This window comes from Nomascus leucogenys, chromosome 16, assembly GCF_006542625.1.
Source record: "Nomascus leucogenys isolate Asia chromosome 16, Asia_NLE_v1, whole genome shotgun sequence".
Classification (NCBI taxonomy): domain Eukaryota; kingdom Metazoa; phylum Chordata; class Mammalia; order Primates; family Hylobatidae; genus Nomascus; species Nomascus leucogenys.
Window position 1 is genome coordinate 3487525 of NC_044396.1, and position 24554 is coordinate 3512078.

The window sequence follows — 24554 nt, forward strand, 5'->3', positions numbered from 1 at the left end:
ATGTTTCCCAGGCTGGTCTCAGATTCCTGGGCTCAAGCCATCCACCCACCTCAGCCTCCCAAAGTGCTGGTATTACAGGCTTAAGCCACTATGCCCAGCAATAAATCTCTCATTCTACTATTGTAACTTATCATTCCATTTTTGAAAATTATTTATTTTATTAATTTTAAAAAATATGTGAAGATTTTCTATAACATTTTATTCTAGTGGTCATTAATTGCCAGAACAATTACTAAAATATTTATACTAAAATATTTGAAAATATCTTATATTTGAGCATGAGATGACTTGGCAGATACTTTACTCAATATCTTCTATAATTACAGCACCAATTTCAGAGGTGCTTAAAATGATTATATCTTAAAAATTCACAAGTTTGGCTGTTTTATTATCTGACAAGTGTTAATTCCATATTGTTACTTTTGCAATGTGAATTTATCAGGAGCATTTAAAACAATCTTACAGAAAATATTTGATCTACTTAAAAATTACAGGTGTTGTACTATAATATTTTCATATGCCTAAAACATTTAGAAAAGAAATCCACAAATATATAAACAACTGTGAATAATTAAATATTAATCAGTATACATTAACAATGCTAGTTTCCTTAATAAACAAGAGTCAATAGTTATTACTAACTTCTACTAGTTCAACTAAAATGATTTTTTCCCTTCAAATCAGCCAATTTTATTGAAGAATAATCCTTTTTTATATTAATGTTAACTAACAATTATACCTTTCACTTATTTATCACTTCACAAGGTTTACAGAGTGCTTTCCATGCATAATAAATATTTTTCAGCCAGTTATATCTTGGTATAGATAACAAAGACAAGTTAAACATTTACAAACACATAAGCTATAGCACACTCATCTACAAAATGTTGTAGATTCAAAAAGATTTTAAATACCAGATGTCTCTATTGCATCTTACAATGATTCTATATAAACTCTATAAAATTTGATTTCACATAAATTTCCAATAACTTAGCATTTGTATTTTTCTGAAATAGACACAATCACATACATTTTGCTGGAATCCATTTCAAAAACAGGAAATTGAATACGGCATTATTTTAGGGGAAAGCCCAGTGGACTTGTAACATTCCAAGCTATAAGAGGATAATCTCATGACCTAGAGACTAACATTATTACACTGCTCGCCACCTGTGCTGAGATATATGGAATTACATGAAGAAAGTCCAAACCTTCAACTATCTCTTATTATTAAACTTGCTCACACCACAGGCTAAAATATCTAAAAAAGGAATTAATGAGGACTAGTTATTAATTGCTCATCATTAGATAGTCTCCAAGACTCAATCCTCGGTCTTCAGCTTGGGAGACTAGAACCTTCAGTCAGGGCAGCTGAGATCTAGGGAGTACCAGCATGGAGTGGACAACTGCGTCTCCCGAAAGAAACCCTGATCTCACTTGCCCCTTCCCTGTTACTGTCCAAAGCAGAGGAACCATTTACAGGCGTAGTTATGGAGCACAATCACAAAACAGCCCATACCTATGTGAGCAAACCTACAATGACCACACTCCACCTGCACAGCTTACATCTATTTGCTTTTCAGGACTAGCCAGAGGAATCCGCTTCTCTAGGAAACATTCCTGGATCACTGTCCCTTACCTCTGCTTTAGGTGTTACCCCCTATATACAACTGTGTGCTTCATCCAATTAGTGCAGGTGGCGCAGGTAGTGACGTATTTACGTTTGTATCTCGAACATTACAATGTAAAATTCCTTCAAACACAGATCACAATGATTTTATTTTTATGTTCCCAGGCCCCAGCCAAGTGCTTAGCATATAGTAAGTGCTCCGTAAATGTTTGTTGAATGAAGCTACCACTGCCACATAGGGCACGTCTGCCATGTTAATGATTTGGAGGTCAGGAAAAGACCCAGTTGGAAGAGACCAATAGCATGTAATGAAAACACCATGATACAATCTCCTTAATGCTAGCACAAATGCAGTTTTTACAGCATCAGAAAACATCTTTCAAACCTGTCACCATTGACTAAATAACACCTTTGTAGGCCTATGCAAAAATGATATGCAATATATCATTTTTTATAATGATAGTATTTTACTGCCATAAACACTTAAAACCAAGGAATCTCATTTTTAACAACAACTTCAGAAAATGGCCTATATTTTTCTGAGATTCCATATTCTATATGTAAAACGTGTTTAAGGCTTTCAAATAATTATATTATTTATTCTCTTTCTAAATAAAATACAACAGCATATTGTTACAAAGTATTTGAAAATTATACTCTTTATTTTTAACAGAATAATTGATACCACTGACTTTAAAACTCATTGTTTTATATGTGGATCACTCTGAAATAACATTTCATTTTCTTTCTTCATAAAAATAATGTTCCAAAGAGAAGTTCAGTTTAAAAATTTATATGAAGAGATTTCTGATGAAGCAAAAACATACATATACTACATTAAAAAATATAAAAAGATATCCTACATATACAAGATTAATAAAGTTTTCATGAAAGTAACAGGCCTGAAGAAACTTCGAAATCTCTGCAAACTTTCCTGTCATTTACGGAAAACGTAAAACACGAATTTACTATCTCCCCTTTCAACTTTATTCTATTTTTCTAAAGCATCCTCAAAATAACAGGGAGACATTTTGGAGTGAGGGCTGAAATATGTACTTTGGGTATATTTTATAGACAATAGATGTAAACAAGGCAATTATTATCAGAGAATAAAGCAGACAGACTTGAATTTTGATCACACTTGCACACAGAATAACGCTTCATTACGTAGTCAGAAGGTAAAGTGCAGCATACACAAAGCACAAAATACAGTCTAATAAATATTCATATGCTTAGGGTATTTCAATTTAGTTCTTACATGCAACTTTATGGGAGTCTAATGTAAATAAAATATCTACTAAATGGTTTCTTTTCCCTAAGACAAGGCTATTCAAAACTTTTTAAATCTCTTAATCACTACACGTTTTTTTACAATGCCAAAGAAGAAAATGAGAAATTATTAATTTTTAAAATTACCCAGCAATTCCATTGCATCATCTTCATTATCAATATCTTCTTCTGTTACAGATGGGGTAGGGCTGTGGATGGACTCAAAAGAATCTTGAGAGAGCATTGCGGCCAGGAGTTTCTTATGTTGCTGTTGCTGCTGTTTTAATCCTTTGTTCTTAGGCTCCATCTTTAAGCTGAAGAAATATTTAAATGTTAATTAGCTGTGATAAGTAAAGAAAATCTACAAATAAATTTCCATTTGGTTATTTTATTACACACATATGTGGACATGTTACTAAAGTTTTCCCCAAGGATAATGGAAATATCATCTTTCTTGGACACCCATCTGTACCTCGCTAAGGAATTCCCAAGTGAATATGGGGAAACTGAAATTTGGCTCACTTAAGAGGGAAGGTGCTAATTTACTCCTACCTATTGTTGCCATGTGGAAATTAAAGTCTACTTGATGAATTTTCTGATTTTTAAAGAAGAGCTAGAAAGTCCATATTATTAGTCCCTGATTTACAAAGCAAATGCATGTTAAGGAAAACACATTCAATGGAATAGATATTTTAAAATATTACATTAAGATGTTTTAAAATACTCAACTTTAATTTCTTTTGCATATGTGTATATAGTTGTCTGAACACCATTTGTTAAAAATACTATTCTCTCCCTCATTGAATTGTCTTGCTTTTATTTATAGTGCTTTTGAGTCTATCTCTTTGTATAGTTTTATTAGTGACTGTTCTTCCTGTTACAATATGTATACGTATATTGTACCACATTCAGCAGACTGTTTTATTAATATCAACATTTACCACTTGGAGTGAAGTATAGAAACCTTACTTCCATTTTGGACCCTTTAGTTTCCCTACTTTTAAATATTATTGAGTATCAGATGGTGTTATAATTTTTGTTTCAATAGTTAAATATCATTCCTAAAACTCGTGAGGATAGTCCATTGTATATACCCATATTTCTGCTCTTTCTGTTTTTCTGTGTTCCTTCCTAATGTTTTGAAATAGATTCTTTCTTGCCCCTGAGGTAGATTCATTGTTGCCACTCAGCTCTGGTAGCATCTTTAGTGGAGAAAGGGAGTCTCAAGTCTGGCAGGGAAGGAAAGCATGTCCCCTAACCATGTATTGCCAATGAGAATCGTCAATTCCCCTGGCCTGTGTCTCTGGCTTCTCTTGGTGTTGTTGGTGTAGCTACTGTTCAATCAGGGGGAGAAATAACCTATATGGGCCACCTTCTCTTGCTACTTTGGGAGCGAAGAAATGCCCCTTATTCTGTTGAGTGGGGAATTGCAAGGAGCCCTGCTGCTCAGCTGTTCCTCCAGCCCTCAGGTTCCTAACCATTCCACCTTCCTCTTTACCCTTGTCACAGTTCTCTTTTGGTGTCTCTTGCTTTATTTCAGGGTTTATAGGGGTATGTAGTGAGGGACAGCAGAAAGTAATTAGTCTGTGCCATCTTGTCCAAGCAGAAGTGACATGACTTGTTAATTTGAAAGGGCAACTGATACCTTTACACTGGAAAAATCTGGTGGACATCACCTTAATCAAGTGATCAAACTTAGCATCACCAATAATACTGGACAAACTGACATTATGTACTTCCTAATATGATATAATAAGAAAGTACATCCCATCAACTATGTAGAATTTTTTTCCAAAAATGTCTAATCTGAATTTAATCAGAGAACAATCAGACAAATGCAGATTTGGGGAACTTTTTCAAGATAACTGGCCCATAGCCTTCAAGAATGTAAATGTCATAAAAAAGAAACAAAAGGCAGAGGACTGTTGTAGATTATAGAAGACTAAAAAGATTTGACAACTAGATTCCACACATGTTCCTTTATTAGATGCTAGATAAAAAAGAAATAAACAAGTATACAAAAATCCATAAAGGACTTTACTGGAAAAATTGAAGAAATTTGAAAATGGACTCTACATTAGATAACTTTATGGTGGGATTGGTTTGATATGATGATTATATTATGGGTACATAAGAAAATATTCCTAAGAAATACATCCTGAAGAATAACAGAATTAACATTTTATAAAATCTATAATTTATTTTCAGATGGTTCAGCAAAAAATAGAATATGATATATGATAGATATATAGATAATAGGTCATAAAGATGGTAAAATGTTCATTGGTGAATACAGGTGGAGGGTATGTGGATCTTGATATTACTACTTTTAAATATTCTGTGGTTTGAAACTTTTAAAAGTAAAAAGGTGAGGGAAAAAATAAGAACAAATACATGAAAACATACACATGTTGGCAATATTTATTTTAATTTTATCTTCTATCCCAGCTTAGGTTCCCAACAGAAATAGGATTGTTGCTAAGATGTCGTAAACATGCACCCCTTTTTAAGTAATTTTTTAATTTGACTAACCCTCGATATCATTCCAAATAATTAAAGAAAATCATGTTTACTCTTTAATAATGAAAATAAAACATAAATATTCACTTGAAAATGGAAGGAAGAAGTTTATTTAGCTCCAGTCTCTTGCCATGGCATCTGTCCTCTGCATCATTGCATTATGTGTCTTCTAAACTGAGAAACAATGTAACAATGTTAAAGTCTTCCTTGACCAACTTTATTCATTGAGAAGTAAACAAAACCAATCAAAACAAAATTTTAATTTGGATTTCTTAGCTGATAGATCTAACATGTTAAGCTGAATTAACACCTAAATTATTTTATCTAAATTAAATTCATTTAAAATAACAATATTCATGTATTATTTGAGCCCCATTCGCTTTTGATTACTAGAAGGGATACAGATACTGCTTTGAAGGACAATTGAACATAGTTTATTTACAAGATGAATAATTTGGGGCAAGTTACTTCTTTCTTTTCCTCAGTTCCGTTATCCATAATGCAGCTTACTGTAGTACTTCCAATATATTTAATAATCCAGTGGTTGGACTATTAAAAAGGGTTAATAAATGTAGAACAGTGCCTGGCAAATAGCTCTATTTAGGTCTGTTTAATAAATCAATTAAATTTTCCTCCATAACTTTAAATTTTATATTGTAAATTTAACAAAAGGTAATAGAATATCATATTTTATAATATTCTATGCTTACCAAATATATTTTATGTTTTCATGTAAAAAGACAGTTACGGCTTTAAGGCGATTTTCCTCCTTAGGAGTTAAATAATAATTCACAAAGTATAACTGTTTGAAGCAGATGTTATATGTACATTCTGACTACTGCTTCTGCTTACTATGTACCTAAATATATATATAGGATGGTTAGATATTAAATATTTTATGCAAAATTAATGTATACTGTATCTTGAAATCTTACTTTATATGAATAAGCATAAATCAAATGTCTGTTTATAAAACATAATATAATTATTTCTAAAAGGCAAACATATCATCAAAACATGCCTACTTACAGAAAAAGAGTATATCTAACCAAATATAAACTTAGAATTTTATTCCAGATCCATAACTGTTTTTCTAGAATCCTTGGGGCTGGATGTGTTCTGTTGCATAAACTCTGTATTATATAATACATTCCGGAGGGTCTGTGGCCTCACCCTGTTATCAAATACTTCAGTATTTCTACATCATTATGTATCAGCATTCCCACTGAGTGGGATAAATAAAGAATCTGCAGGGTTCAGATCAGGTTTCGCTATAATGAATTATGAAAACAACTTTGGTTGTCAGAGCATTATGAATTTCACAATTACAGATAAGGATTGTGAGGAAAATATTTGAATAAATAACTGAGAGATGAAATCTCAAACACTGCTGTTAGGTCAAGTAAGATGGGGGCTGAGACTTGAGGCTGGAATTTCAGAAGGCAGAGGTCATTTGACTGACAGTGGGTAACTTGGACAAGAGTTCATCCTGTGACATTGACAAGGTTGCTTTCAATAAGTGGTGGGAATAACATTCTATTTGGAAAAGATCGCAAAATGAGGGAGTGCACACAAGTAAACTTCTTTGAGGAGTTTCTTTGTAAATTGAATGAAAGTCAGAGAACAATTAATCGCTGGGGCTAGAGAGGCTTCACTTTTTAAGAGAGAAGTTTCATCATACTTTCATGCTGAGGGGAATGAGCTAGGAGAAAGGAATGGTGCAGGGAATGAAGAGAAGTGATGAGCTTACATGGGTGAGTTAGAGTAAGGATCTAGCGCTGAGTGGAGGAGCTTGCCCTAGGCGGAGCATGAGTGACTCACCCATAGCCATGGGGAAGCGCAGAAAACCTGAGGGCAGATAAGCCAGGTGCACAGAGAGTCTGCTGGAGGAAGCTTATGGAGGTTTTCTTTATGACTGCAGCTATTTTCTCTTTGAAACAGGAAACAAGAGTCATTAGTTAAGAATAAGGATGGGGGGAAAAGTGTTGGAGATTGGGGGAGAGCAGGAAAAATGTGAAGTCATCACTGAGGAGAGTGAATACGTGAATGGCAGAGGTAGGTGCAGCTGCATCGCCGGGTAGCACCAGTGTGCCCCTGGAGTTTGGTGGTCGTGAATTCAGTGACACTGGCCAGTGTGGCCATGTGTCCTTCTCTAGCCTAGGTTGGTTCAGCCACAGAATAGGGAAACAATTAGATTTAAACATGGTAGAGTTTTTCCAGGAGAGTAAAACAGGAAAAGAGGAGCAGAAGATTTGAGGACATATCCAAGGGACCAATTACCATGATGGGGCATAGATAAACCTGACTAAGGAGAAAAATTAAGAACAAGGTGGGTGAGAAACAATAAAACTTCGGCAGTCTCCGTGTTTTGGGGGTCCCAGTTAAAGCTGAGTGTCAGAGGCAATAAACTAGAAAGATGAGAGGTGGTAGTCGGAAAGTGAGATGCCTGAAATTGAAATCATGGATTTGCAGATAATGAGAATGAGAAGGTCTAGGATATGACAGAGGGAGTGATGGGGAGGTAGCGTGGAATTCAAGATACGTGGCAAAGAGTAGGCAAAGGAGGTGAGAGGCCAGGTTTGGGGAAGGATCACCGATGATGTCGACGCCAACTTAACCAATGCAGCAAAGCTACTGGGGAGAGTTACAGGAGCCGGACGTTTGAATATTCAGAGAAAGGGGAATGGCTGACAGTTAGCAAATTATTGCTAGAAGACGATGTGGGAAATTAACGCACTGGGAAATTCAGAGCAAGATGCAGAACTGGGGATGGTTTTAGGGAGGAGACAGCAAGATCTGGAAGCAGCAGACGATAAAGGATGACACCACCCTCTTCTCCAGCCCCACAGCCTGTGGATCCTACAACCATTAAGAAAAAATAGCAGCCTGCTGCAGGGACGCAGGAGTGTCCATACAGACAGTGTTGAGTGAGATCAGAACAAGAGGGGTTTTTCTAAGAGCACTTAGGGTTCTGTGGCCCCTCCTTCCCAGATTTGAACCTAAAGCTTAATAACAGGATTCTTAGAACAGCTTTCTGAAGAGAGACTGTAGAGCAAAGGATTTAAATGCACAGAATTTGAAGCAAGGCAGCCTAGCTCAGTGACCTAATGGCTATCAATCTTGGGATGGGGATGTAGCCACTCCGGGACTTAGTTTTCTCATTCCTTTTTTTTTTGAGACAGTCTCGCTCTGTCACCCAGCCTGGAGTGCAGTGGCACAATCTCGGCTCACTGCAAGCTCCACCTCCCGGGTTCACGCCATTCTCCTGCCTCAGCCTCCTGAGTAGCTGGGACTACAGGCGCCCGCCACCACGCCCGGCTAATTTTTTGTATTTTTAGTAGAGACGGGGTTTCACCATGTTGGCCAGGATAGTTTCGATCTCCTGACCTCGTGATCTGCATGCCTCGGCCTCCCAAAGTGCTTACAGGCGTGAGCCGCCGCGCCGGGCCTCTCATTTCTGAATAATAGTGTTTTCATAAGGATGAAATGGGTTAAGATATGCAAAGCACATAGAGCAACCTCTAAGTGGTAATTAATACCATTATGTGTTCAAAGAACACAAGGGGGGCATCCTGGATATGTGATCGCCTCCTCTTGAGCCATAATATCCCACATCAAAAGAAAGTGTACAAAAAGAGGCCTGATGAGAAAGACTAGCAGTTAATATTTCAATTTGGTGTTCATATACTCAAGGAATCCACTTTGCTTTGGTTTAAAAGAGTGATTTCTAAACCAGGATCAAATGGAAAGGAACAGTTTAAAGAGGTCGCCCCACAGACCCTCCCCTGTGGGCCTGCCTGAGCAGGTGGAGCTTCCTGAGCCTTCATTCTGACCACTGGCCCTCCTCCTCCGGACTCCTGTCTCACTCGTGGGCCGGAGCTTGCTCCGTTTAGTTTCACACTTTCTTTCTGAGCATAGGTTGGTAAGCATAGGTTGGTAAACGTTAGTTTGATCTGATTCCATGCGTTCTTTCTGTTGAAAAATTGGATGATTTCTTGGACTATCTCCTAAGCTTGTTGAGTTCACCCTCACAGTCTTGTAGGCTGAACCTGTGTCCTTTTTTTTTTTTTTTTGACTCCAGTCATTAATTAAAGGGTGCCCTTTGCACTAAGGCCTTGGAAGTTGAAGAGGTCATGAAAAGTTTCACACTCAATTGTTGCATATAGATTTTTATGCATAAGAGCTATTTTAAGAATATATAAATATGATGTTTTAGAATCAGTTTAGCAGACACTTAAGTGCTTGTCATATACCAAGCACTGTGTGAACTGAGCAGAAATAAAACTTTTTAAAAATCATTCTCCTCCACTTTTAAGCAATTCCTTTGAGTCTAGGATTTTTTGTCATGTCAGTCTTATCCAGTATCTAGCACATTACCTGGTATTAACATAAGCAAATGAATACTAAATAAATAAAAAGAAAACTTTCAACCTGTCCAAAGGACTTCATCAATGATCTGAAATTAAATGTATGCTCTTTTGGCTTTAAAAAGAAATTTGTCTTAAACAGGCATGGTGGCTCATACCTGTAATCCCAGCACTTTGGGGCCAAGATGGATGTATTACTTGAATCCAGGAATACAAGACCTGCCTGGGCAACATAGTGAAACCCCATCTCTACAAAAAATTTAAAAGAAATTAGCCAGGCATGGTGGGGCGCACCTGTAGTCCCAGCTTCTTAGGAGGCTAAGGTGGGAGGCTCACTTGAACTGGGAGGTGGAGATTGCAGTGAGCCAAGATCACACCACTGCACTCCAGCCTGGGCGACAGAGCGAGACTCCGTCTCAAAAAAAAAAAAAAAAGAAATTTGTCTCTTTCAGCTGCCATCTTTCCATGCTGCCACAATGGTGCACATGAATGTCTTGGCTGATATTCTCCAGAGCATCCACAATGCTAAAAAGAGAGACAAACACCAGATTCTTATCAAGCCATACTCCAGAGTCATCATCTGGTTTCTCACTGTGATGATGAAGCATGGTTACACTGGTGAATCTGAAATCACTGATAATCACAGAGCTGGGAAGATTGTTGTGAACCTCATAGGCAGGCTAAACAAGTGTGGAGTGATCAGCCCCAGGTTTCATGTGCAACTCAAAGATCTAGAAAAATGGCAGCATAATCTGCTCCCATCTGACCAGTTCAGTTTCATTGTACTGACAACCTCAGCTGGCATTGTGGACCACAAAGAAGTAAGACGAAGACACACAGGAGGGAAAATCCTGGGATTCTTTTTCTAGGGATGTAATACATACTTACAAATAAAATGCCTCAGAGGGAAACCAAAAAGAAATTTGTTTTGGATTGAACTTGTACGAAAAAAGAAATTAAGAAATTTGTAAGTTATGAGGTATAATTTTTGTGTGTCTTAGTTATTTCAAGGCTTCTGTTCTTTGGTCTCTTGGGCAGATTACATATTCATCAATTAAAATTATTTATGCTTAAAATTTCATGTTAGATTATTTCTAAATTACTAAATTTGATTTATTTTCCATCATACCTATCACTACTTGAATTTATGGCATATATTTGTATATTCACTTGTTTACTGCTTGTCTCTTTCTGCCAATAGAAAAAATTCTAAGAGGAAGGGGACCATTTCCAGGTTTTATTCACAGGTATGTTAGAAGCAATTATGAGCTTTAATGGAAAGAAAACTTCTTAATGGGAAGTGAATTTAGCTTTTATTTTAATATTTCATATACATTTCTAAATTATAAAATTTCTCTTTATTTTATGACCTATTTTCAATCTAACAACAGTGTTCACTTAAGAAATAAAGCCAATTCACCAGATCTACAGTATTTATGGATATTATTTTTGTTTTAATAAGGTGATTCAGCTTTAGAGGAACTTCATTAGGCTTCAAGGCTTGATGAGCATATTTATAAATTCACATTACAATTTAATAAGTAATTTTAGAAAATCTATTACTCAGTTATTGCAAAGTTTAATTAAGACAGCTTAAAATAAGATTATATAGGCTTATTAAACCCAATTTTTGTTTACATTTATATTATAAATGTGGGATTATTTTTAATAACTCTAAATGTGGCCGGGCGCGGTGGCTCACGCTTGTAATCCCAGCACTTTGGGAGGCCGAGGCGGGCGGATCACGAGGTCAGGAGATCCAGACCACGGTGAAACCCCGTCTCTACTAAAAATACAAAAAATTAGCCGGGCATGGTGGCGGGCGCCTGTAGTCCCAGCTACTTGGAGAAGCTGAGGCAGGAGAATGGCGTGAACCCGGGAGGCGGAGCTTGCAGCGAGCCGAGATCGCGCCACTGCACTCCAGCCTGGGTGACAGAGCAAGACTCCGTCTCCAAAAAAAAAAAAAAAAAAAAAACTCTAAATGTGCAATGAATGTATATGTTTCCCACTAAATAGCTAGGCAAGCCATAGCAGGTAGCATTTGACAATCACAGAAAGCCTCCAATCATTTCCCAACACGTTCACCTCTCTCTTCGGTGAATTCCTCTTGCTTTTCTTGCTCAAATGCTTTAATTTCTTTTTTAAGCACTCTTAATTCTGAACTGCTTTGAGAATCTAAGAAAGATGTGGCAGGACTCCATGTTAGTATCTCTTGTCTTAGTCTGCTAGTTTCCATTTATCACCCTCGCAATTTCTTTTCTAACCAGCACTTAATGCTTCAGGTGTCATTTGTATCAAGCTATTTGTAACATATTTGTTGACCTCTTCATACAATGTCATATTTGGGGGACCTACAGGAAGAAGTTCACATACAGTGCATCATTAAAAAAAGGGGGTAAGCTTCTACCCGTAAGACTCTCAAGGTTTATTATACCATTTATTTAATTCCCTCTAATCTAATGGTGAAACTCTAGCCTATCATGTATCTATTATTCTGCATGAGAAGGAAAGCTGGCTATGTAACAAAGATGGAGTGTTGCAGTAGTCAATTGAGTAAGACTGAATACACAATAGAGAAAAACTGAGATAGGAAAGGCTGCAAGAAATAAAGATAAGACTATAAACGGTTCTTCTTGTCAATAAGCTTTATTTAGCAGATGCCTAACATCAGCCTGTGCCTTTGTCACTCATGTAACAGATGTCAAACGACAACAAAAATGTGCCAGCCCCAGTGGAGAGGGTGGGGTGAAAAATGGATGGAGTCATGCTTGAAAATTAAGTTTTCTCTTTCAGGAGTCTAGGATATGATTTTGTCAGTTGGTCATTAAAGTAGAGTACAGGTTCATTTCTATTTAAGGGTAAAAGCTAATACTATAGTTACGGACTCTGGAGCCATTAAAAAATTTTCCCCAACTCTTTCTGCTTGATCCAAATCAAATCTAATGCTGTGTGAGTTGCTGGCATAAATTCAAAAATCCTGTTTTGTATTAGAAGATGGAGAAAATATAGTTTCTAGCCCGTAGTTTACTGCTGTTCCTGAAATTTAATTCAGATATGCATGTATTCTTTCTACTCTAATGGGGGCACCTGGGCAGAATTTCACCAGCTCTTTCCTGTCATAGCGTAATACCTCGACTTATAATTTAAAGACAGAGAAAAATAAAGCTGAAAAAAATTAAGACAAACATTTAAGAGACATGTTCATGGACTGAGTTTTCTAGGTAAGAGAGTCCACTAGGATTAGAGAAAAGGTTCTCCCTTATTGAGTATTCAAGCGGGAATAAGAGCTCACTGAAGCTAGGAAGAAAATAGAAGCACTAACACTTGCGATAAATAGTTCTGATTATTATTATGACTAAATGAAAGTAAAATGAAAGTTGACATTTCTCTATTTTACATTTAAGAACTAAAGATCTACCAATGAATAAAGATAAAGGTCTAGTAGGTTTTATAAGCCTGGTATTAAAAAAATTACCCTCATTGACAGATGAAATTGATCTGACATTTCACAAAGAAGGTAAATGGATCTTTATAAATGGTTTTCTTCTCCTCACACAGGACACTTCAACTATTTAAATAATTTAAAAGTTATTTCTCATGGAAATAGAATCAATTTTCTAGAGGCCTGAAGCACATTAATGAGTATTCTGAATTTCCTTCCCTCCAGCCAAGTGATAAGTCACCGCAAAGAACCCCTGAAAGCTATTACATTGTAGAAAATACAATTTTCTCCTTGAGAAAGAATAGTTATTGGCTGCTGCTAAATTTAACATAGAAAATGCCAAGTAACTGTGGCTATGCTATGCATAGGAAAAACTCTTCTGTGACGGGCAGCTGGTAACACTCACAGAAAGCTTAAGCTCCTGTCACATTTCCATTCATGAGTATTTGTTTTCGCCTCCCATGATATTTTTCACCCCAGACACTTTGCAGAAGTTTTCATTTTTGTTTTGAGTTTTACTCATTGCAACTGGTATTACAAAAAAAAATTACTCTGAATATAGTATTTCCAATAAATAAGATCTGGACATTTCAACATTAATTCACTATTACCAGCACATGGGCACGTAAGGTAAATCTCCTGCCACCATTTTGAGCATCAGGGCTCTGAGTAAAACCAAAGTATGGACTTTCACATTTACATATAATAGCAGTTTCAAAAATTAAACAAAGAAAATGTTAATAAATATATTCAATCATAGTTATCAACTTTAAACTTAAATGGTTCTAACTAAGGTTTCTCTCTCTTTATGGTCCATATTAACTTTGCCTCCTATGGTCTATTATACATTTAATAATTTTATTATCCCTGATGATTAACAATATCCTTCTGGTACATCAGAAGTCCCTCCTCTCCAATTCTTAACAGCGAGCCACTCTCTGTCCAATATTATAGTAGCTCTTGACTGGCAGCATATCTTGAAATTAATCCTCTATTTGGTTTTAGTAGCAAAGATATGGTGATCTAGATTTGAAGAAAAGAAATCAACACCAAAACCCCAAAGCAGGTCTGAAACTCTCATTTTAAGAGACAGCAATTGATGTTTTTATCCTATGTATAGACTAACATAATTTTCTATAAAAAACTACTAAAAAGGATTTCATAAAAACCATGAACTTGGGTTTATTTTCCCTTTACCTTTTAATGGCTAGTAATATAGAATCACAGCAGACAGCTCATCTCACCTTCCTGCAGGGCTAGAGCCACTATCTTCACTTTCCCATTGGTCATTTTTGCTTCTTGGAATTGGAGGCTGTAGCATTTCAGCGGCTAGAGGATCAGCATCATTTTCTTCTCTACCAATCCATTCTCCAATCACACGGGGCCTCAGAAGAGAAGAATTAAATGTCACTGTTTCCTGAAGAGAAGAAAAGAATATGCTGTCTTAGATGGCTTTTTCTTATTAACAGGACAACAGGGAAATAAAGTTGCCCGGAGATTTGACTGTCAAATGCTTTTTGTCTTTCTGAATTGATGTAAAACTTCAGTTTCCTCCAACTCTACTAGATAGCTTGTTCTAATGATTAATGCTAATTCCTAAGGTCACTGTGATAAAGGACCCAGGAGTGAAATCTTTGCTTTGAATTTGGAAGGCTGCAAGTGTGCTCTCAGGAAAGAGGTGTGGGATGAGCATTCAAGGCAGAAGGAAGAGTGTGTTGTAAACAGGGCGGCCCACATAGGGAGAGAGCTTGGTGTCACTGCTGGGAAATAGTAAATAATTGCCTAGGTGGACACTGGGTTGGGGTCAGGGGATAGGGACAAGAAGAGATAAGGCTCGAAGCGTGTATTGCCTCCAACTGCAAAGCATTTTAGACATTTCAGGATCCAGTAGAAATTCGAAACACGGCAATATCAATGGGAGATATGTTATGCTAATTCAACAAATGTTAGTAATCTGTTTTCATGGACTCGGATATGATACAGCTATTAAAATACTATTGTAGTAGAATACTGAATACATGTATTGCTAGGGATTTTTTGTTATGTGAAAAAAGGGCAAGTTAAAAAGCAATACTTATAGTATAATCTAGTTTTTGTTTAAAAAATTCATATGAGTGTATATTCTTTTCTTGTTCACTAATTCATTCATTTCTTCATTCTCTAATATTTATTAAGACTTGCTACAGGCAAAGAACTGCTTGATATGCTGAAGAAAACAATGGTAAAATAAGGCCAAAATTTAATAGTGCCTTTATCTGAATGAAGGAACTACAGGTAATTTTAGTTTCTTCTTTTTGCATTGCAACATCATTTCTGTATTCTACAGTAAATATGTAATGAAAAAAATATATTTTTAATGCCTCTTCAGCTGAAAAATATAGGCCTTGCTTAAATATGTTTAGTGATAAATTTTACTATTACAATAGTCTTGAACAATTCTTTAAAAATTCAGAAGGTGGGCTGGGTGCGGTGGCTCACGCCTGTAAGCCCAGAACTTTGGGAGGCCGAGGTGGGCGGATAATGACATCAGGAGATCGAGACCATCCTGGCTAACAAGGTGAAACCCCGTCTCTACTAAAAATACAGAAAAATAAAAAAATTAGCCGGGCGTAGTGGCGGGCGCCTGTAGTCCCAGCTACTCGGGAGGCTGAGGCAGGAGAATGGCGTGAACCCGGGAGGCGGAGCTTGCAGTGAGCCGAGATTGCGCCACTGCACTCCAGCCTGGGCGACAGAGCAAGACTCCGTCTTAAAAAATAATAATAAAATAAAATAAAAAAATAAAAATTCAGATGGTGTTCTGAGTCTTCAGACTTCACAACATATTCTACATTTCAGTACAGAATATAATACAATATAATCTTACAATACATACAATATATAATCAACATACAAATATAATACCAAAAGCAACACATGAAATATGATTTAGAACATATTTGATGAGCATTTCTTCAAGTAATAGCAAGTGACAGAAAGGAACTAGATATCTTTTTTTTTTTTTTGAGACGGAGTCTCGCTCTGTCGCCCAGGCTGGAGTGCAGTGGCGCAATCTCGGCTCACTGCAAGCTCCGCCTCCCGGGTTCACGCCATTCTCCTGCCTCAGCCTCTCCGAGTAGCTGGGACTACAGGCGCCCGCCACCAGGCTCGGCTAATTTTTGTATTTTTAGTAGAGACGGGGTTTCACCGTGGTCTCGATCTCCTGACCTCGTGATCCGCCCACCTCGGCCTCCCAAAGTGCTGGGATTACAAGCGTGAGCCACCGCGCCCGGCAGGAACTAGATATCTTAATATTGATCCAGCCTACATGAAAATACAGCAGATACATTTTAGAACCAGTGTTTGTAAAACTTAGCAAGTAATCTGAACTCTTTCTATACTTATATTCCTCACATCAGAAAATTAAAGCACTACAATGGATTTCAGCTGTAAAATAATGCAATCAAATGAATGTTTTCAACTAATCAGAAGGGCATATGCATCTGCCACAATTTAATATTATTTGAAGAACAGAAATTAAAATTAACAATCCTGTTCAATTTTAAATCTGTATTTACTTTTAAAAGCAGATGATTGTGAAGACATGTTTTTGAATTTAAAAATCGATAAACATATTTACAACTTCAGAATACTTTTCCATCTGTGAGACTTTACAATGTTACTTATTCCTTGAATTTCATTTTCTCCAACTATAAAATGGGGATGGTAAGAATTATAAAGCCTATTGTATCAAATGAATTAGTAAATAACATAGTTAAACCATAAAATTCTCCCCACCACCCCCAGGTGAAAGACCATTTTTTTTTAATTTGTTTTGCTTTAATTTTCAAACCCTCAGGACTAATAATTTCATGAAATACCATGAAAATCAATAATCATAAACAACAATCTTTACAAAACAAAGTCATATAAAATATAAGCCAAGGGTTTTAAATCTGTTTTCATTCAACAAATATCAGATTGCTGTAAAATTCACCAAATACTCTCAATTTCCATACTTTTATTGGAGAATAACAAAAACAATTTAACTGGCTCTGCTTTGCAGGCTTTTAAAATAGAATTGCTGTGTGTCACTGTGTGTTAAATGTTGTGTGTTGATGTATTCTCAGCGAGCTATGAGGTCTCTGAGAAAAAACTATTATATATACACACATATGTATACGAAATTTGTATTTTAATTTTCACAACTTTCCAAAAGTAATACAGGTGTGTTCTGCATCTCCTGACTGACCAGAAAGTAGAGTTGCACAATGTAAGTGCCCAAGTTTGTGTTTATGTTTACAATTAAGTCGACAATGAGCACTATTACTTTAAATGTCAAGGTCTCATACATAAAGACCAAAGGAAGCTAAAGAATCTGATACTTCAAACAGTCACTTCTACTAAATGGGAAAGCTAAGCCTTAGATCTGTGTCTTTTAATTCTTACTTTAATATGCTTGATCATAGTGTTACAATAAATTTTTCATTTTGAAGCACATTTTATCATCGTACAATGTATGAGAAAAGAATAAAACCAGACCCTTGATTGCCACTGTTCTTTCAATCACAATTTATGTAACATATCCCCTGTATCTACCACTTTTTTTTGCATACTTGCCTTTTTTTTTTTTTTTTTTTTTTGAGTCTTGCTCTGTTGCCAGGCTGGAGTGCAGTGGCACGATCTCGGCTCACTGCAACCTCCACCTCCCGGGTTCAAGAGATTCCCCTGCCTCAGCCTCCCGAATAGCTGGGACTACAGGTGCACACCACCATGCCCAGCTAATTTTTGTAGTTTTAGTAGAGATGGGCTTTCACCATGTTGGCCAGGATGGTCTCGATCTCTTGACCTTGTGATCCATGCACCTTGGCCTCCCAGAGTGCTGGGATTACATTCATGAACCACCGTACCCAGCCACAAATTTTAATGCTAAATCAAAAGCCAACAACGGAATGTTCATAAAGTCTACCTTGGACTATGAGTTTGGAGAGTTGGCATCTTTTTCTGGCTTGATGTACTAGAGGCTGTCTGTTATTTAGGGCCCTAAAGGGAGTGTCAGAGGAAGCACATTAAATGTATTAAATCTATGATCCATATTCTAAAGGTTTTTCATTGCTATTCTGTTTATTTTGAGGGAAGAGATACAAACATGTAAAGTACAAAATAAGATTATAAATAAATTTATATATATATAAATGGCCGCACATGTGTGTTTTGTAATTAAATATACTAGTTCAGAGAAGAGGAAGCTGAAGCTCAACATGGACTGGATTCAGCAGTGGTAGTCTCACCAAGGGACATGACCAAACTTCAGTATAAATTGTGCCTTCTTCCTTTTTTAAATTTTGGATTCAGGAGGTGCACATGTAGGGTTGTTTCATGGGTATATTGAGTGATGCTGAGGTTTGGGATACAGATAAACCGTAAAATCCTGTGTATAAGCCAGATACAAATATTTAAGAGTGTGGACTGTATTCAAGTCATTTCTATATATTTGATGTATCACTGTGGAATGGACAAATTGAGTAAGAATAGATACATGGTAGTCAATAAGGGCAGAGTAACAGAACAGGGAATTGACAGTGCAGATTTTCATCCTATAAAGTTTCATTTTATAGATGTTATATTTAAAAGGTTGAATAATTCAATGTTATTAATCTCATTTACATATGGGGCAGAATTGGGCTTGGAGATTTGTCTAGCTATAGGCTCAAAGTAGATGGGACTTGAAACAAAGAAATGAACAAAGAAATTGACCACTGGAACAACAGAAACAGATGAGTTTAGGCCCTGTAAGCCAAAGAGTGAAAAAGGTTTTAGAGTTGGGTATGATCAGAAAGTTGAGAGCAGTAGAGAATCAGAACTAACTCCCTGGTTACTTACTAGGAAATCACACGCAATGGTAGATGTATTGCTATTGAAAAGTAGAGCACAGAGAGAGAATAAACGGTGTGATATTCAGGATGTCTAACTCCACCTGGTGTAGAAATTCAGTGAGAAATAGCTGACAAGCAAAGCAATACTAAGAGCTGCAAACAGAGTCAGAGGAGTTAGGAAGTGAATATTTTACAGGTGAAAAATGGGGCTCTACTATATTTTTCTGAATTCACAAAGCTCTTTATATTCCTCCCATTCTAGTGTTGATGAAAAAATGGAAGCAAAGAGCACTTTCTCCTTTTAAAAATGTATATATCTCTGAAAAATTTTGAATATAGCCTTTTTACACATAGTAGATCAAAGTAGAAGAGTTTTGGTTATATTATTTATATTTGATTAAGCTAAGTAAACATCCTTCCATAGATCTTTATGAAAGGGTTTTAGTGAAGAGAGCAGTTCTAAACACTTCATATAACACAGCAATCCATGGCAAAAGTAATTTAAAAATGTGAACGAATTAAAAATTATTTTGAAAATATTTTAAATACATGGTAAAAAAACATTTAAAATTTCAGAGATAAACTTTTAAAATCCTAATTATTCTTTAGTAATGTAAAAATACATGTTCCTTTGCCCTTTCAAGTATAGAGGTCCCTAGGTTTTGAGGTTCTTAAGCAAGTCAGCATAACTTTAATAAGAAAAGCAGGCAGGGCGTGGTGGCTCACACCTGTAATCCCAGAACTTTGGAAGGCTAAAGTGGGCAGATGGCAAGGTCAGGAGTTCGAGACCAGCCTGACCAACGCTGTGAAACCCCATCTCTACTAAAAATAAAAAAAAATTAGCTGGGCGTGGTGGCACACGCCTATAATCTCAGCTACTCGGGAGGCAGATGCAGGAGAATCACTTGAACCTGCGAGGAGGAGGTTGCAATGAGCCAAGATCATGCCACTGCACTCCAGCCTGGGTGACAGAGTGAGACTCCATCTCAAATAAATAAATAAATAAATAAATAGCATTCCCAGTCAAAAATTCTCTCAAAGCTTACAAATTTCTGCAGTCTGGCTCGTCAGCAAGAAGCTCACCTATCCAGGAAGTAGTTACCTTGTCCTAGGCTCTCTCTCCAAAAGTCTGCTTTCAGTGGTTATTCCAAGAGTTCAACTACTATGACCACTGGTTCTCAGCACAACACTTGATTATACTCCAAGTTATGTGACTCTATTTCCTCTTGTTAATAAAACTGGATGTTTATGGAAGGCTGAGGTCATGTCTTAAACTCCTTTGCTCCCCTCATAATAAATAGCATAATTCTGATTTCATGAAAATAAACACGAAAAGAAGTGTTGAACAAATTTTTAAAATCCTCAAGAATGAAAAACAGTGCATATGCAGTGAATTATGAAGTATCTCTACGTCTAACCAAAATCATGTAAATGATTCCCAGACAACACTGACTAATATACTTTTTAAGCCATATCAGAAGAATGTCTACAAGATGGTCATTTTTTTTAAATGAAATATTTCTTATAAACTCTTAAGGTTTGGATAAATTATTTTGATCCTGCTATTTCAAAAAAGGAAGTTTTTGGAACACAATTCTGTTACACAAACACATTAGGTGTTTGGAATAGATAATAAGCATCCTTAAAATAATATACACATTGAATTCAAGTTAGGGATTAAAGATGGTAATGTAAGCAGACTGTTAGCTCTTTTCTCACTAGCTCTTATTCTTTGTAATCGTTAGTGTGAACTGATTCATATATAGTACAATTTGTGTATACTGGCCGAAGGCCAGTACATCACATCAGCTGTTGAAAAGAGTATTCAAAGAATTTTTAATCTTTAATGATATTTACTTAACAGAATACATTCTTCCCAAAAACTTTATATTACATTCAGTGAAAAACCTGGAACCATCTGTGTCTTACTAGTCAATATGTTAAAACTGTAATATGAATAATGTAAAAAGAGAAAATTGCTTTTATCTTACTCAGAACATATTAATGAGATGATTGTGGCTCTTGAGTTTTGTTACTAAGTTTCAACTTTGTTTGCATATACTTTTCACAATATCAATTATAAATGGAGTGCAAGGACATAAGATCATTTGGGTTTACACTGCTTTAAGGTGGTTAACGTTGGAAAGCTTATGAAACACAGGCCAATCTTGCCGATTTGTATCTACCCACACTTAAGTGGTGAAGATGAGAAATTATCTTCTATATCGCATAGCATGTAATTTACATAGAGCAGCTGGAGAAAGAAGGAAAAAAGGGAGGGCTGTAGGCATTACAGGAAAAAGACAAAAAAAAAAAAACTAAGTAAGTGAGGTCAGATCTCAGAACTCAGGTTCTATTCCTACATTGTTTAGAAAGGCTTCCCAAATAATTAAACTACTTTTTGAAAATCGTATGACTGACAAAAATTGTATATATTTAAGGTGTACAATGTGATTTTTTAATGTACATATATAGCATGAAATGATTACAATAATCTAGCTAATTAAAAGAATTAAACTACTTTTTATCATGTGCACTTAGTATATTGAACATGTATACACTATTAAATTGTTTCAATGCCAGCTTTCTCATTCTGACTCATATCTGTTCCATGCCGCTCTGTTCATTTTGTTTGCTGATTCCTATAATCTCTTCCTTAAAATTATCTCCTACTATAAAATTGCACTCCCTTCCTTGATGAACTTGTATTTTCTTATATTTCTCTTATTGTGTTTCTGCCTGGTCCACGAATACCCCAACTCAAACTATTTGGATAACTATTATACTGTTGAATGAAAATAAGACCCATTAAGAAAAAATTTTATGGACTACAAAAGCCCAGTCACAAAAGCCAGGTAGCCATGTCCTATAGGCTAGAAAAGCAAATTATATGCTATCTTAATAAATAATTTTAATAATTTTTGCACTGCTATTTCTCCTCATATTATGGGCTAGATATTCTGAAAACACTCACTCTTCGAAATATTTAATACTTCTAGCTGAAATGGAACAAGACATCATTTGAATGCAAAGCTTAGGAGAAAAGAACTTGTGGGAAAAGAAGGGAAACCATCAGAAGGGAAATCCAAGTCCAGACTAAAAATGAGAGGGAGCTGATACAAGTAGCTGCCCTGTACACGTTGACAGATCCCTGGTTGCCTGGAGCCTTTGCCTTGCATGATAATGCCATTAGTGGGTGGTAGAATGATAGACTTAATGGCCCTGATTCTTCACCTTCCTGCATCTGAGACAGCCAGGTGGAAGGGGGTCCTCAGAGAAACCCCAATCAGCCTGAGCACTGGGGTGGAGACACAGAGGTTCACAACATTTGCAGCAGGGAGGAGCCTGGCCCCTCCTCATCCTGTGTGGAATCTGGGATTTGAACTGTGAGGTGGGAAGCACTCTAGCAGGGACTCTGGCCTAGCAAGAGTCCCTGTTTCCACCTTTTATTCCTTTTTCACCCAATAAAACCATGTCTTACTCACCATTCAAATTGTCTGCGAGCCTGAATTTTCATGGCTGTGGGACAAAGAACCCCATCTTTAGCTGAACTAAATAAAAGTCCTGCAACATTTTTCATGCCCAACGTGGGGCTTGAGAAATGGTGAGTAAAATGGGGACTCAAAATCTCTTCCCGTTGCTTCTAAGCCTTTCCATCCTCAGACTTCTGAGGGTATTGGAAACCATACCCCCACCCCTTATCACTCCCGGGCCTTTTCATGGCCTTTTCCTTCCTTTTCTGGGACAGACCAGCAAGCAGCAGCTCCCTGCCACTCCCTGCTCCCTGCTAGGGCTGGGATCACATGGCCCAAAGGTCCCACACAGCCAGCTGGCTGGTTCCCAGCCATGTGCTGCCACTGCGTTCCCCTTACCTGGACAAGGGGTTCAGCTTCATCGGACAGTAATTAAGCATTTCTCCTGGTGGAGGAACCACTTGCATAAGAATAAGAGGTTCTTCGCCAGGCATATTTAAGCTGTTTGTTTTTTTCTTCTCCTTTTCTACCCTGTCAGCAGTTAACTTTTATTTTTTGTTCCTTTTAGAAGATGTTTTTACTAGGCCAGGCCCCACAAGTATCACTGTTTATATTCTCTGCAAAGTTTTGATTGTGAAATCAAGCCTCTGTCTTGTTTTACATCCTGAGGGCATGGCTTGTAACTCCAGTGGCAAGGCTTTGTTTAGCAACCCTACCTTAGAGAATAAGTTCCTTTCTGGTTTGACATCTGCAGGTACTCCTAGCCCTGTCTCTTCAAGGTTCCCACCCAACAACTAGGTTTTCTTCTTCCTATCTGTGTCTGTACTGTGTATGATATCTGTAATAAGAGCTCCTAATTAATTTGGCCTAAAGAAAGACAAGTGCTTGGATCAAGTATTTTTTCAAGGGAAGCTAAAAGCTGTGATACCTTTCAGTTCATGTGACTTTAATCTTTCAGAAATAAAAACAGCCTTAAATGTTATTGGTAAAATGCAGAGATCATTAAAATGTAATGTAGGTGAAATAAAATATGCAGGTCAGATGAAAGGTTTGCTAAGTGTTTTGAGGTTACAAACTGCTTTTTTGGTTTTGAAACTATTTGATGTGCCGGCTTCACAATTGGTAAGGCCTGGGGACATATGGAACTAATCATGCCCTTAATTATGCCGGACTCAAACCTTGGCTGCACTTAGCACACAATTAAAGCAACTTACCAAGTTTTACCTTAAAGTGAAAAATTGCTAGGAGTTACAATTATAACATGTAATTGAGACTACTGGAAATAGATTTACATGCAAGGTGTGTAAGAACAGTAAAATTTGGTGGTGGTGGTTTTTTTTTTTTTTTTTTTTTTTTTTTTTGGTAAAAGGTTATAAGAAGGCATGGAAACGTAAATTTTTGCCTAGGGTTAAAGGACTGCTTTAAATTAGATAGGAAAAGCTAAAAGTTCAAACAAGTGAAGGAAGAATTCTGAAAATTAATCTTGCAGAAGAGTTTCTCTGTGTGAACATATTGACTAAATATATTATATATAGTTAGAAAAGGTTATAAAAGGTTTTTACTTATTTAAAATTTCTGATTCATCATTTTGGCAAAATAAATAATTTATGATAATGTGGAATTCTATTTCATAATATCAGGTGTTTTAAATCTCGAACATATTTGACAGCCTTCCCCAAATCAAACTTCATTTTCAAAATTGTTTTCCCTGACATCTGGCTTTTTCATTGGTTCAAAGGGCCCCTGAAACATCCAGAAAGAAAGGTAAACAGGATTATTTAACATGTTTAGGTACACGGGATTGCCAAAATGATGTTCAATCTTCTTTAGGTTATATTTTTGTGAATAATGCTAATGTATGTTCCAAAATTGTATGGGATTTCTAAAATTCTAATGTCCAAGTATATGCTATCAATCATAATTAAGGTTGTTATGTTAAGTTATGGTAAACCACAAAAATAACCAAACTTCTTTGTCAGTTGTGTTTCTAACTGTAACTAA

The 24554-nt window shown here is 36.5% G+C and overlaps 1 protein-coding gene and 1 pseudogene across 5 annotated transcripts in view; one reads left to right on the forward strand and one right to left on the reverse strand.

Moving 5' to 3' along the window:
* Window positions 1-24554, reverse strand: part of C16H8orf34 (chromosome 16 C8orf34 homolog) — a 454294-nt gene that overhangs the window by 284853 nt on the left and 144887 nt on the right. For all 5 annotated transcript variants that reach the window (XM_030795298.1, XM_030795297.1, XM_030795295.1 and 2 more), the window contains 2 exons: window positions 14473-14645; window positions 3047-3213 (listed from right to left, as the gene is read on the reverse strand). In XM_030795298.1, the coding sequence (XP_030651158.1) occupies window positions 3047-3213; window positions 14473-14645 (340 nt within the window). The remainder of the gene's footprint in view (window positions 1-3046; window positions 3214-14472; window positions 14646-24554) is intronic.
* On the forward strand, window positions 10260-10655 carry LOC105737645 (annotated as a pseudogene).